Source organism: Bombina bombina, chromosome 2 (assembly GCF_027579735.1).
Source record: "Bombina bombina isolate aBomBom1 chromosome 2, aBomBom1.pri, whole genome shotgun sequence".
In the NCBI taxonomy this organism is placed as follows: Eukaryota; Metazoa; Chordata; class Amphibia; order Anura; family Bombinatoridae; genus Bombina; species Bombina bombina.
In genome coordinates, this window is record NC_069500.1 from 710,165,685 (window position 1) to 710,180,739 (window position 15,055).

General features: G+C 38.8%; 1 protein-coding gene across 1 annotated transcript in view; it reads right to left on the reverse strand.

The window, feature by feature from the left end:
* Positions 1–15,055, reverse strand: part of SHB (SH2 domain containing adaptor protein B) — a 476,823-nt gene that overhangs the window by 142,773 nt on the left and 318,995 nt on the right. Inside the window, exon 3 of the mRNA XM_053702707.1 lies at positions 950–1,162. Coding sequence (XP_053558682.1) covers positions 950–1,162 — 213 coding nt within the window. The remainder of the gene's footprint in view (positions 1–949; positions 1,163–15,055) is intronic.

Here is a 15,055-nt window from a genome sequence, read left to right on the forward strand (position 1 = left end):
ATTTATATTGGCTCCCCTCCCTTATCTCCTCTATATTATACATATTAAAGGGATAGGAAATTCAAAATTAAACTTGCATGATTCATACAGAGCATGTGATTTTAAGACACTTTTAAATTTACTTCTATTTTCAAATGTGCTTCGTTCTCTTGGTATCCCTTTTTGAAAAAGAATACACACATCCTACACTAGTGGGAGCTAGCAGCTGATTGGTGCCTGCACACATTTGTCTCTTGTGATTGGCTAACTAGATGTGTTCAGCTGGCTGCCAGTAGTGCAATGCTGTTCCTTCAGCTAAGAATAACAAGAGAATGAAGCAAATTTGATAACAGAAGTAAATTGGAAAGTTGTTTAAAATTGTATGTTCTCTTCTATCCAAATCATGAAAGAAAACTTATTTTTTTAGACTGTGTACCTTTGTAGAAGTCCTACTTTGGTATTTCGAGATCATTTATATCCCTCTTAAGATCTCCTCAATATTCAAGATGAGGTGCAACTATCTATATAACTGCTGCTAATACCTATTGCAATACTACCAAGCACATACTGGATCTATCTGCTGAGCTACTACACTCACTGTTTTCAGATTATCTGAAATAATTATTCCTAAAGCCCATCCCCCTTTTGTTGCTGTCAATAAAGTGCCATAGAATCTATAATTCAACTTTGCCCTTCTGCATATTAAACACATAATTATGCCGTTTGTGGTTCTAAATTTTAAATCCCATTAATTAGTCCAATCCTCTAGCTTTCTTCATTTCATTTACCCATCATGAAACATCACCCCTGTTAAAACTATTTGTATCATCAGCAAAGAGACACCTTCCCTTGGAACAGACTACCGATATCAGAAAAAAACGTCACAGTGCTGTTATATGTGATTGATCCTTATGAGGGTGTGTTGACACTAAAAGATGGATTACTGTAAGAATATTAGAATCACAGATACCTGCCAGGGCCGGCAAAGCTTTGTTCCATTCCCAGGGCTGGTCATATTCATCAGCTGGTCGGTCGTCATCTTGGGGTAGCTTGCTCTCTCGTAAGCGCATGCCGACTAAGCTCTCGGAGTCGGACTCTACCCCATTACATTCTGGCTCATACGGTGTGTCGTACAGTTGAATATTTTTCGGTGATGATTTCTGACTTTCTTGCTTCTGAATATCTGGATGAAGACGGTAAATAATATAATAAAAGAATATTAGTAATTATATGTCAGAACAAGATGCAGATGCATTAATATTTTTCTTCAAGTAAGAAACAAACATGGAGGTAATTTATTAAAAAAAAGCAAAAAACATTCCAGCACATTGATTGTTCTATCTATCTTTGTATCAATCTATGATTCTATCTATCCCTCTATCTATATCTATCATCTATATCGATTACATATCTATCTCTCTATCTACACACAAGGAATTGGCTTTTTAGCATAGATCCGTTGTTATAATGCATTATTTATAATGATCTAGCACCCAGGTAACTGTATTTATTAATGGCACAATACATCTAGTTGGACTAGTAATATATCATTATGTGTGCATACATTATATATTTCATCACATTATAAGGCTGGGTATTTGCACTAATCTTGAACTAGTAAAATGGTGCAGGAGACTAGTACAAAATCTTTTATTTTTAAGTGAACTACTAATATACACAGACACACACAGAGGTGGAAAAATGTTACTATGGTTTACCATGTTACTTACATTGTTAAAAATAGGCAAAAAAAAAATTTGTTTTAGTTTTTTTACTTAGCCAATGTAATTTCATACTTGTACCAGACTAGTGTGATTTTCCAGTCTTCAGTAAAAGCACAAACACACAAAGAGAGAAAAACATGCAAATATATGTGCTGCCGGCCAAGTCCCACCTCTTCCAATACACCAATATACCGAACAAGCTGTACATGTAAGTGAAAGATCCTGCATATGCATTATACGCATTTTTCAGTATGGCAAACTTGTCTCACAAAAAGATGAATATTCTATCATGCATGAAAAATCTGTTCGGCTTTTTTCTGAAGCGTTTCTCTTCTAGTTAGATTTCTATTATTCACATCACAAAGTGTATTAACATGTCCTACACTGTTGTAACTGATACTTAAATTAGATTTACAGCAAAATACTTGTCTAAATCTGAAATGGAAACAGATGATTAATGAGTGTCCTACAAACAAAATGGCTACAGATGAAGTGGAATCCTTTTATTTTCCACACTTTCCAGAAACCATAAACCAGAGATCTCCTTGTGTGTTGCACAGCAGAGAGACGCTTGATGGATCTGGACTTTGTGCAAATACACTTCAGTTCTTTTCAGAATATAAACTAAATTGCTAATGCTTCCCTAAATGGACATAAGGGTTTATTTTCTACTAAACCCCAAATGCAAAACAATTATTAGTAAAAAAAATAATTGATAATGAAAGGCAAAGTGTAGACAGATTTCATTTTGACACATGTATGTTGCATAGTCATAGTGCCAGATTACGAGAGGCACGCTAACAGTTGCAAGCGTGCAATATTGGGTTTATCGCGGCTGCTTGCATGTATCGGAAGCGATCGCTTGAGTGCAATTCAATTTAACGCATGTTGGGATAGAGTGACATCAGAGCTTTGGTTAATGTTATGCTCAAATAAAAAAGTGTCACAGAGCAAATAAAAAAACACATTTAAAAAGTACAATTACACTCATAATAATACTAATAAAATTGCATTAAAAAAGTTATAAGGGCTCAAAGACATGAGGTCTCAGATGTTAGAAAAAAAAAAAAGACTGCAAATGGCTTTAACATAGAGATACATGCAAAGACATCTAAATATGTAGGTATATATCTATACCTATATGTCGTTTTAACTATGCCTAAATAAAACTTATATTTTATCAAGACCAAATGAGTGCCTGCATTCTGTGGAATACTTATATATATATATATATATATATATATATATATATATATATATATATATATATATATATATATATATATATATATATATATAATTGCCTATAAAATATAGGGCCAGATATATATTGTACCAAAATACCATCAGATATACATACAGAAATATGTATTTATGAGTAAATAGAACATTGTACATTGTAGCAAAGTGTAATTTCTTCAGTGTTGTCACATGAAAAGATATAATAAAATATTTACAAAAATGTGAGGGGTGTTCTCACTTTTGTGAGATACTGTATGTGAATATTAATATTTTCATGTCTGGTTAGCGTACTTGAGAAAATAAGGAGATCTGGTTTGCGAGCTAGTAGGGCAGAGCTTTCCAAACTTTTCGTGTTGGTGACACACTTTTTAGACCTACATCATTTTGTGACACAGTAATTCAGTTGTACTAGCAAACAGGAGGTTAAACTAACTTGTTTTAAGAGATACGGACACATACATAAATTATATAATAACACAATGTATTTACAAGTAACAGTATGTACAAGAATAAAAAAAAGTTTAATAACACCAATAGCTACTTACTATTTTATGGGATGTATGAGGATGATGGGATGAACACCGTTTCAGAATATTTAGTGGAATATTAGATAAAGACACTCACATTTCATCATCAAGCATTTTTAAGCTTCCACTTCCTATCCATATAACAAGAGCAGGAGCAGCAATGCACTACTGGGAGCTAGCTGCAAAAAACCCCCACTGATTTCGGACTTCAGCTCAGCGTTTAAGCTGCTGCCCTCAGAGCTCTATGAGTCTGACTGACTACTGCCCGTGCTGCAAACACACTGCTGTCCCACTCACTGACTACACGTGCAGTCACGAGCCGATTGAGGAGACTACACGTGCAGTCACGAGCCGATTGAGGAGACTACACATGCAGTCAGAAGCTAATGTGCCGCCAATGGGAATAATTTCAGTTCCTGCTAAACTGCGCCAATAGAGTAAGATGATCTGTGACCCACTAGGTATCAATCACGTGTCAACCACGTGATATGCGTAGCAGGCAGGCGGAAAGTCGGAAACCAAAAAAAATTTTTAAAAGAATTTTAAATTAAAAAAAACATTGTGCTGAAGCAGGGACAAACCTACACATTGCCGCCGACACACTAATGTGTCACGACACACAGTTTGGAAAGTACTGTAGTAGGGTGTTAGGTTTTTTTCCCACTTTTCTTGCTCCACTTCTATGGGGGAATACGTTAATGCAGTCGGGATATTCAAAGTTCGGCTTTTTGCGCACATCATGTTAGCGCTCAAGCAAAAAACGTATTATTCTCAACTTGTAATAAGACTGCTACCTGACGCGCGCAAAAAGCTTACCTCTCGTGGAGTTATCGACTGAGCGGAAGCGATAAATAGCGCTCCTCTCATAATCTAGCCCATAGTCTGAGGTAATATGGCTGAAACACAGCTTGGTCAGAGAGTTACAATTTTTACCATTTTGTAACATCTCTTTAAAGTGAATGTAAAGTTTGACGAATGTGTGCCCGGTTTTTAAAAATCCTATTAAAAACAGGGGCACTTTCGTTCATCAAACTTTACATTTCACTCGTTTTGTTAAAATATTTACCTTTTATTCATGAAAGCCGCTCCAGCGCTTCCCCCGCCCGTCGCAAGCCTCTTTATACATCAGCAATGATGAAATCGGCTTCCTCCAATCACGGCTTCGCCCCCAGAGAAAATATTGCCTGAGGCCAAGCCGTGATCGGAGGAAGCCGGATTCGTCATTTTGATGTGGAACAAATATTTTGAAGGAACATTAAACACCTTGAGATTGTACTATAAATTGTTTATTGTGCATGTAGTAAAAATACTTTGAAATATACTTTCATTACTACTACTTTGAAAATTGTGGAATTTCCAATTCATGTTAGAAGTGGAAGTGTGCTATATTCCATGCAGTCATTGGTTGCACAGTCGAGTGACTCATTTATAACTATCTCTAACTGGCCTAGGTAGAGAGGGAAACATGAATTTTACAGGTATTCACCAACTCATATAATTAAAAACAAAACATCTGCATATTATTCTCAGGCAAATCTTTGCTCTGAATACATAATTTTATCTAGCATTTATTTAGTGTTTAATCTCCCTTGACATGAAATTTTTAGTGTACAATGTCACTTTTAAACATTAAACAGTGCCCCAACTATGTTAAATCAAGGTAATAAAAAGATTGTGTAAATAAAACGCAAATAACTTACTTGTTTTCTTGCAAAATTAGCACTTAGCAATTCTCAGTGTAGACCTGCCCCAAGTGTGATAAGAGCAGAGGATTTTCAAAACCTAAGTTTTTATTCTGTCAGTTCTGGGCATGAGCAAATGTGACTCCCTGTAATTTAGTCTATTCAATAACCTAGAAGTTTTAGGACATTGGGCTAAAATAAAACTTCCGCAAAGGCCTCATCCTGCTTGTAGGGACAGGAAGCACAAATGTAGTGTTAAAAAAATAAAATAAAAAAGTAAAATACATTTAAATAGATAAATAATACACATTGTGACTGCTTGGTGCTTTTTTATTACAACAATCAAAGAGACTGTTTAACACCCCTTTAATATCATCTGCACTATATATAAAATGTTAAACCTTCAAAATTAAAATAGAAAATAAATAAGTTTCTAACACTGAATCCTGTGACTGAGCTTCTAGGCCTTATTGGTTAATAATCTCCAGTTAAAATTTTGTGGTATAGGACTAGTGGAAATTATGATAGTCATAATATTAGATATACGTAACATGAATATAGATATGTTCTAAAAAAAAAGCACCAGATATTTGAATATATCTTTTAAAATGTTTCTAAACTAAAATATTAACAGAAATGCCAACTAAAGGGTTTAAAATGAAGGGGAAAAAATGGTTGCAAGGAAGATCAATCCTTCCTATATTAAAGCTTAGTAGGCAGGAGATCTCTACTCAAAAGAATGCACTCTCCCTGGATTTTTAATCACTACAACCCTTTGGTCAAGACAAATGGGGTTTAAAGAAGCTTAAAATTATTTTACTCTGAAAGCTGTCTATAAAGATTAGAGGCCTCAGTGTTCCTTTAATCACAAGCAAAAATAAAAAATGGAGAGAAAAAAAAAATCAACAACAGTGCACTCAAAAGACAAATACAGGTTTCTTGAGAGCATTTAGGGAGCCAATGAAAGATTACTGATCGCCCATTGCTTATAGGTCTGGAAGTGCACCCGCTGTGCTCTTTAATAGATCTCTGCAGCCCATTCACTCAAAAGTGTTAAATTAACACCTAACCCTTTCTGGCTGAATGCTAAGTAGCTCACAGAGGCAATTATTTTACAACAGTTTTGTATTTCCTTCACTTACTGTATTAGGCAGCAACTACAACTTTATGCACAGTGTTTTTTTCACACAGCTTTCCAACAATAAACCTTGCAAAATGGCTCCTCATGCTGAGAGATATTTTCATACATTTAGGAACATTTTTTTTTTAATTGTTTTTATTTTCTGGCTAAATATTGTTGCTTTACTTGAATTTCTATTAGCTTCAGGGTTTTTATATAGTGAACTCATCTATCAAGACGCCTCCTGAATAAGATCAACATGCCTGCTAGTATCTATACACTACACTTATATCTTATATCTTATATAGGATTGAGTGGTAGAATAATATGTATGTCTGAAATTTGTCTTGTCCTTTTACATCATCATTTAAAGAAACACTACTGATAACACTTTGAGATTATAACATAAAATGCTTAATCATGAATAGTAAAACAACTTAATATATCATCATTTATTTATTTTGCTCCCTTTTCTAGTTGTGTAAGTCTGGCAATTGTGGATTATCCAATTCTAAAAACTGAAAGTGCACATGCGAAGCTTCACAAGTCTAACCTTACCAAAGTTATCTCCCTAAAACCTGTCATCTTTAGACTCAAGACCCGACTTGCTCCTCCAGATAAGGAAAGTGGTGGGTGGAGAATGACCACTGAAAACCAATTGCAGCAAACAAGGTGTTAAAACTTGTCACAGGGTGTTTACTGTCTCTTTAACGGTTACACATTTAGCTAAAGGGACATGGAACCCAATTGATTTATTTCATGATTCAGACAGAGCAATTTACTTTTATAATCAAAATGGCTTCATTCTCTTGCTATCCTTTGTCGAGGTAGTAGCAATGAACTACTGGGAGCTAGCTGAACAAACTGTGTAAGCAAAGACAAGAGGTATATATGTGCAGCTACCAATCGGAAGTTAGGTCCCAGTAATCCACTGCTGCTCCTGAGCTTACCTAGGTATGTGTTTTTATCAAAGGATACCAAATGAATGAAGCAAATGAGATAATAGAAGTAAATTGAAAAGCCGTTTAAAAATTGCATGTTCTATCTGAATCGTGAAAGAAAAACTTTGCGTTTCATGTCCCTTTAAATTTGCTAAGGAAAATAAGAGCCAATATGAAATAAGAAGCTCAAATCTTGCCTCTCTTAATTTTAAGGGAGAGCATATCACTGATAACAACTGGTTTACTTGAATTTCAAATCTCATGACACATGTTTAAAAGTGACAGCTGCAGACATTTCTTTTAACAACAAATGCAAATTGGAAGCTGCATTAAAGGGACAGTCTACTTGAAAATTTGTATTCTTTATAAATATAGATAATCCCTTAATTACCCATTCACCTGTTTTGCATAACCAACACTGTAATATTAATACACTTTTTTACCTCTGTGATTACCTTATATCTAAGCATCTTCTGACAGCCCCCTTATTTGAGTTCTTTTGACAGACTTGCATTTTAGCCAATCAGTGCTGACTCCAAAATAACTCCACAGGTTTGAGCACAATATTATCTATATGACACATATGAATTAGCAGTCTAACTGTGAAAAACTGTCAAAATGCACTGAGATAAGATGCGATTTTCAACAGTTTGGAAATCAGTTTAAGCCTACCTAGGTTTAGCTTTCAAAAAAGAATACCAAGAGAGCAAAACTTATTTGATGATAAAAGTAAATTGGCAAGTTGTTTAAAATTGCATACCTTATCTGAATCAAGAAATTTTAATTTCAACTAGACTGTCCCTTTAAATTGCATTGACTAGTGCAACTTTGTTTGTCAAATTAGTATATTTTGATGTTTTTTCCCCACTGATTTACCGGTTTCCAAGAACAAAAAAGACCCCTGCTAACCAATCATAACCACCTACCTGTACATGATGAATGAATGTGCACTATTGCTCACACATGGGCAGTACAAGAATAACAGTCCTCCACTCTGTTCATCTAAGTGATTGTCAATCTCTAGGATTGATCATTGGAACAAATAAAGGGGACTTTCAGTCATCAAGTATAAAATACTTCATGCTGAAAGCTCCTTTATTTGTTTCAAGGATTCACCATACTGAGCTGCTCAGGCAGCCCACAGCAGAATGCTGTTTTGCGAAGCTGTGACATTTCCACCTCTTAGCAAATAGCCGTGCGGGAAATCTGGCGCCAATTGGTTAAGAGGTGAAAAAGTCACCACTCGAGCAAAACAGCGTTCTGCCGTGGGCTGCCTGAGCAGCTCAGTGCGGCGAACGTTTGAAACAAATAAAGGAGCTTTCAGCATGAAGTATTTTATACTACATGAATGAAAGTCACCTTTATTTGTTCCAATGGTCAATCCTAGTGTTTCACAAAAGCAAGGATTGACAATCACTTTAATCATAATTTCTTAAACAGTTTTATTTTTTTTTTAAACGGACCAAAGATTAATTTTTAATGTTCACTCTATAGTAGCAAGCACTGTGCTGTCTCACAGAATCCTTAGACCCAATCACAGAGCATCAGGAGTGTGCTCTGCTTGCAGGCTATTGGGTAATTTGATTGGCTGTACCGCCAGCTCTCACTTATTTTATTTGAGAAAATAAGACTCAGAGTGGGGCTGGTGTCCAGGATGCTACAGTATTGTTAGCCAAGTGTTTTTTGAAAACCTACTGGTAAGTTATAGATGTACATTTACATGAACAATAAACAAATTGTAATTATAAGATATTTCTGCTGTGTTGCTATAGAACAAAATATCAGACCAGTGTAAAAATAATGAAATTTTTACAATAGCCAAACTCTACCCACTATTTGCCTCAATTAGAGGAACAAATTCCTGCTTGAGTCCACAGCAGACAAGGCTTGCACTAGCCGTAATGTAAGTGTAAAGTGTTTTGTTTAGCAAATATCTGCTTAAGCCAATTAGGGACATATGTTACTGAGTTAGCCTTGAAAAGTTTGCATGTGCTTTTTCAGCACTGAGAATTAGAAAAGCCACAATTTTCAGACCTAAATTACAAGAAAATGGTCCATAATAAAAAAACATAATTTATGCTTACCTGATAAATTTATTTCTCTTGTAGTGTATCCAGTCCACGGATCATCCATTACTTGTGGGATATATTCCCTTCCCAACAGGAAGTTGCAAGAGGATCACCCACAGCAGAGCTGCTATATAGCTCCTCCCCTCACGTGTCATATCCAGTCATTCGACCGAAACAAGACAAGAAAGGAGAAAACATAGGGTGCAGTGGTGACTGTAGTTTAATTAAGAATTTAGACCTGCCTTAAAAAGACAGGGCGGGCCGTGGACTGGATACACTACAAGAGAAATAAATTTATCAGGTAAGCATAAATTATGTTTTCTCTTGTTAAGTGTATCCAGTCCACGGATCATCCATTACTTGTGGGATACCAATACCAAAGCTAAAGTACACGGATGATGGGAGGGACAAGGCAGGAACTTAAACGGAAGGAACCACTGCCTGTAGAACCTTTCTCCCAAAAAACAGCCTCCGAAGAAGCAAAAGTGTCAAATTTGTAAAATTTTGAAAAAGTGTGAAGCGAAGACCAAGTCGCAGCCTTGCAAATCTGTTCAACAGAGGCCTCATTCTTAAAGGCCCAGGTGGAAGCCACAGCTCTAGTAGAATGAGCTGTAATCCTTTCAGGGGGCTGCTGTCCAGCAGTCTCATAGGCTAAGCGTATTATGCTTCGAAAAGGAGAGAGAGACCTCTCCTCTGTCCAGAATAAACGACAAACAGGGCAGATGTTTGACGAAAATCTTTAGTTGCCTGCAAGTAGAACTTCAAGGCACGGACTACGTCCAGATTATGCAAAAGACGTTCCTTCTTTGAAGAAGGATTAGGGCACAATGATGGGACAACAATCTCTTGATTGATATTCCTATTAGAAACCACCTTAGGTAAAAACCCAGGTTTAGTACCTTGTCTGAATGGAAAATCAGATAAGGAGAATCACAATGTAAGGCAGATAACTCAGAGACTCTTCGAGCTGAGGAAATAGCCATCAAAAACAGAACTTTCCAAGATAAAAGTTTAATATCAATGGAATGAAGGGGTTCAAACGGAACTCCTTGAAGAACCTTAAGAACCAAGTTTAAGCTCCACGGAGGAGCAACAGTTTTAAACACAGGCTTAATCCTAGCCAAAGCCTGACAAAAAGCCTGGACGTCTGGAACTTCTGCCAGACGCTTGTGCAAAAGAATAGACAGAGCAGAGATCTGTCCCTTTAACGAACTAGCAGATAAGCCTTTTTCCAAACCCTCTTGGAGAAAAGACAATATCCTAGGAATCCTAACCTTACTCCATGAGTAACTCTTGGATTCGCACCAATACAGGTATTTACGCCATATCTTATGGTAGATTTTCCTGGTAACAGGCTTTCGTGCCTGTATTAAGGTATCAATAACCGTCTCGGAGAAGCCACGCTTTGATAGGATCAAGCGTTCAATCTCCATGCAGTCAGTCTCAGAGAAATTAGATTTGGATGATTGAAAGGACCTTGTATTAGAAGGTCTTGTCTCAGAGGTAGAGTCCATGGTGGACAGGACGACATGTCCACTAGGTCTGCATACCAGGTCCTGCGTGGCCACGCAGGCGCTATCAGAATCACCAATGCTCTCTCCTGTTTGACCTTGGCAATCAGTCGAGGCAGCAGAGGAAACGGTGGAAACACATAAGCCATGTTGAAGAACAAAGGAGCTGCTAGAGCATCTATCAGCGTCGCTCCCGGGTCCCTGGACCTGGATCCGTAACGAGGAAGTTTGGCGTTCTGGCGAGACGCCATGAGATCCAGTTCTGGTTCGCCCCAACGATGGACCAGTTGAGCAAACACCTCCGGATGGAGTTCCCACTCCCCCGGATGAAAAGTCTGACGACTTAGAAAATCCGCCTCCCAGTTCTCCACGCCTGGGATGTGGATCGCTGACAAGTGGCAAGAGTGAGACTCTGACCAGCGAATTATCTTGGAGACTTCTAACATCGCTAGGGAGCTCCTGGTTCACCCTTGATGGTTGATGTAAGCCACAGTCGTGATGTTGTCCGACTGAAATCTGATGAACCTCAGTGTTGCTAACTGAGGCCAAGCTAGAAGAGCATTGAATATTGCTCTTAACTCCAGAATATTTATTGGGAGGAGTTTCTCCTCCTGAGTCCACGATCCCTGAGCCTTCAGGGAATTCCAGACTGCGCCCCAGCCTAGAAGGCTGGCATCTGTTGTTACAATCGTCCAATCTGGCCTGCGAAAGGTCATACCCTTGGACAGATGGACCCGAAATAGCCACCAGAGAAGAGAATCTCTGGTCTCTTGATCCAGATTTAGTAGGGGGGACAAATCTGAGTAATCCCCATTCCACTGACCTAGCATGCACAATTGCAGCGGTCTGAGATGCAGGCGCGCAAATGGCACTATGTCCATTGCCGCTACCATTAAACCGATTACTTCCATGCACTGAGCCACTGACGGGCGTGAAACGGAATGAAGGACACAGCAAGCATTTAAAAGTTTTGATAACCTGGCCTCCGTCAGGTAAATTTTCATTTCTACAGAATCTATCAGAGTCCCTAGGAAGGAGACTCTTGTGAGTGGTGATAGAGAACTCTTTCCCACGTTCACCTTCCACCCATGTGACCTCAGAAATGCCAGAACTATCTCTGTATGAGACTTGGCAGTTTGAAAGCTTGACGCCTGTATCAGGATGTCGTCTAGATACGGAGCCACCGCTATGCCTCGCGGTCTTAGAACCGCCAGAAGTGAGCCCAGAACCTTTGTAAAGATTCTCGGGGCCGTAGCCAACCCGAAGGGGAGAGCTACAAATTGGTAATGCCTGTCTAGAAAGGCAAATCTTAGGAACCGATGATGATCTTTGTGAATCGGTATGTGAAGGTAGGCATCCTTTAAGTCCACTGTGGTCATGTACTGACCCTCTTGGATCATGGGCAGGATGGTCCGAATAGTTTCCATTTTGAATGATGGAACTCTTAGGAATTTAAGATCTTTAGGTCCAAAATTGGTCTGAAGGTACCCTCTTTCTTGTGAACCACGAACAGATTTGAATAAAATCCCTGTCCTTGTTCCGTCCGCGGAACTGGGTGGATCACCCCCATTACTAGGAGGTCTTGTACACAGCGTAGTAATGCCTCTTTCTTTATCTGGTTTTCTGATAACCTTGAAAGATGAAATCTCCCTTGAGGAGGAGAAGCCTTGAAGTCCAGAAGATATCCCTGAGATATGATATCCAACGCCCAGGGGTCCTGGACATCTCTTGCCCATGCCTGGGCGAAGAGAGAAGTCTGCCCCCCACTAGATCCGTTTCCGGATAGGGGGCCGTTCCTTCATGCTGTCTTGGGGGCAGTAGCAGGTTTTCTGGCCTGCTTGCCCTTGTTCCAGGACTGGTTAGGTTTCCAGGACTGTCTGAAACGAGCAACAGTTCCTTCCTGTTTTGGAGCGGAGGAAGTTGATGCTGCTCCTGCCTTGAAATTTCGAAAGGCACGAAAATTAGACTGTTTGGCCTTTGATTTGGCCCTGTCCTGAGGAAGGGAATGCCCCTTACCTCCAGTAATGTCAGCAATAATTTCCTTCAAGCCGGGCCCGAATAAGGTCTGCCCCTTGAAAGGAATATTAAGTAATTTAGATTTAGAAGTCACATCAGCTGACCAGGATTTAAGCCATAGCGCCCTCCGCGCCTGGATGGCGAATCCGGAGTTCTTAGCTGTTAGTTTAGTCAAATGTACAATGGCATCAGAAACAAATGAGTTAGCTAGCTTAAGTGATTTAAGCTTGTCCATAATTTAATCCAATAGAGCTGTGTGAATGGCCTCTTCCAGAGACTCAAACCAGAATGCCGCAGCAGCAGTGACAGGCGCAATGCATGCAAGGGGCTGCAAGATAAAACCTTGTTGAACAAACATTTTCTTAAGGTAACCTTCTAATTTTTTATCCATTGGATCCGAAAAAGCACAACTATCCTCAACCGGGATAGTGGTACGTTTTGCTAAAGTAGAAACTGCTCCCTCCACCTTAGGGACCGTCTGCCATAAGTCCCGTGTAGTGGCGTCTATTGGAAACATTTTTCTAAATATAGGAGGTGGGGAAAAGGGCACACCGGGTCTATCCCACTCCTTGCTAATAATTTCTGTAAGCCTTTTAGGTATAGGGAAAACATCAGTACACACCGGCACCGCATAGTATCTATCCAGCCTACACAATTTCTCTGGAATTGCAACTGTGTTACAGTCGTTCAGAGCAGCTAAAACCTCCCCTAGCAATACACGGAGGTTCTCAAGCTTAAATTTAAAATTAGAAATCTCTGAATCAGGTTTCCCCGGATCAGATCCGTCACCCACAGAATGAAGCTCTCCATCCTCATGTTCTGCAAACTGTGACGCAGTATCAGACATGGCTCTTACAGCACCAGCGCGCTCTGCATCTCTCCTAATCCCAGAGCTATCGCGCTTGCCTCTCAATTCTGGCAATCTAGATAATACTTCTGACAGGGTATTATTCATGATTGTAGCCATGTCCTGTAAAGTAATTGCTATGGGCGTCTCTGATGTACTTGGCGCCATAATAGCATGCGCCCCATGAGCGGGAGGCGAAGGTACTGACACGTGAGGAGAGTTAGTCGGCATAACTTCCCCCTCGTCGTCTGGTGATAATTCTTTTATAGATAAAGACTGACCTTTATTATTTAAAGTGAAATCAATACATTTAGTACACATATTTCTATGGGGCTCCACACTGGCTTTCAAACATAATGAACAAGTAGATTCATCTATGTCAGACATGTTTAAACAGACTAGCAATAAGACTGGCAAGCTTGAAAAACACTTCACAATAAGTTTACAAGCAATATAAAAAACGCTACTGCGCCTTTAAGAAGCACAAAACCTGTCTCCAGTTGAAATAACAATGAACCAAAGCAGTTATACCAACCAAATTTTCACAGTAAATGTATTAAGTTAGCAGAGCATTGCACCCACTTGCAAATGGATGATTAACCCCTTAATACCCAAAACGGATAAACAATAGAGAAAAACGTTTTTTAAAACAGTCAAACACACTGTCACAGCTCTGCTGTGACTGATTACCTCCCTCAATATGACTTTTGAAGCCTTTTGAGCCCTCTAGAGAAGTCCTGGATCATGCAGGAAGAAGCAGGAAGTCTGAGTCTGAATTTTTACTGCGCAAAAAAGCGCTAAAATAGGCCCCTCCCACTCATATTACAACAGTGGGAAGCCTCAGTTAACTGTTTCTATGCAGAAATTAAGCCAGGCATGTGGAAAAATTATGCCCCAATAAGTTTTATCACCAAATGTACGTTAAAAAACGATTAAACATGCCAGCAAACGTTTTAAAACACATTTTTTAAAGAGTATATATCTCTATTAATAAGCCTGATACCAGTCGCTTTCACTGCATTTAAGGCTTTACTTACATTACTTCGGTATCAGCAGCATTTTCTTAGTCAATTCCATTCCTTAGAAAAATATTTTACTGCACATACCTTAGTTGCAGGAAAACCTGCACGCCATTCCCTTTCTGAAGTTACCTCACTCCTCAGAATGTGTGAGAACAGCAAGTGGATCTTAGTTACTTCTGCTAAGATCATAGAAAACACAGGCAGATTCTTCTTCCAAATACTGCCTGAGAAAAAACAACACACTCCGGTGCCATTTAAAAATAACAAACTTTTGATTGAAGAAATAAACTAAGTATAAAACACCACAGTCCTCTCACGACCTCCATCTATGTTGAGGGTTGCAAGAGAATGACTGGATATGACACGTGAGGGGAG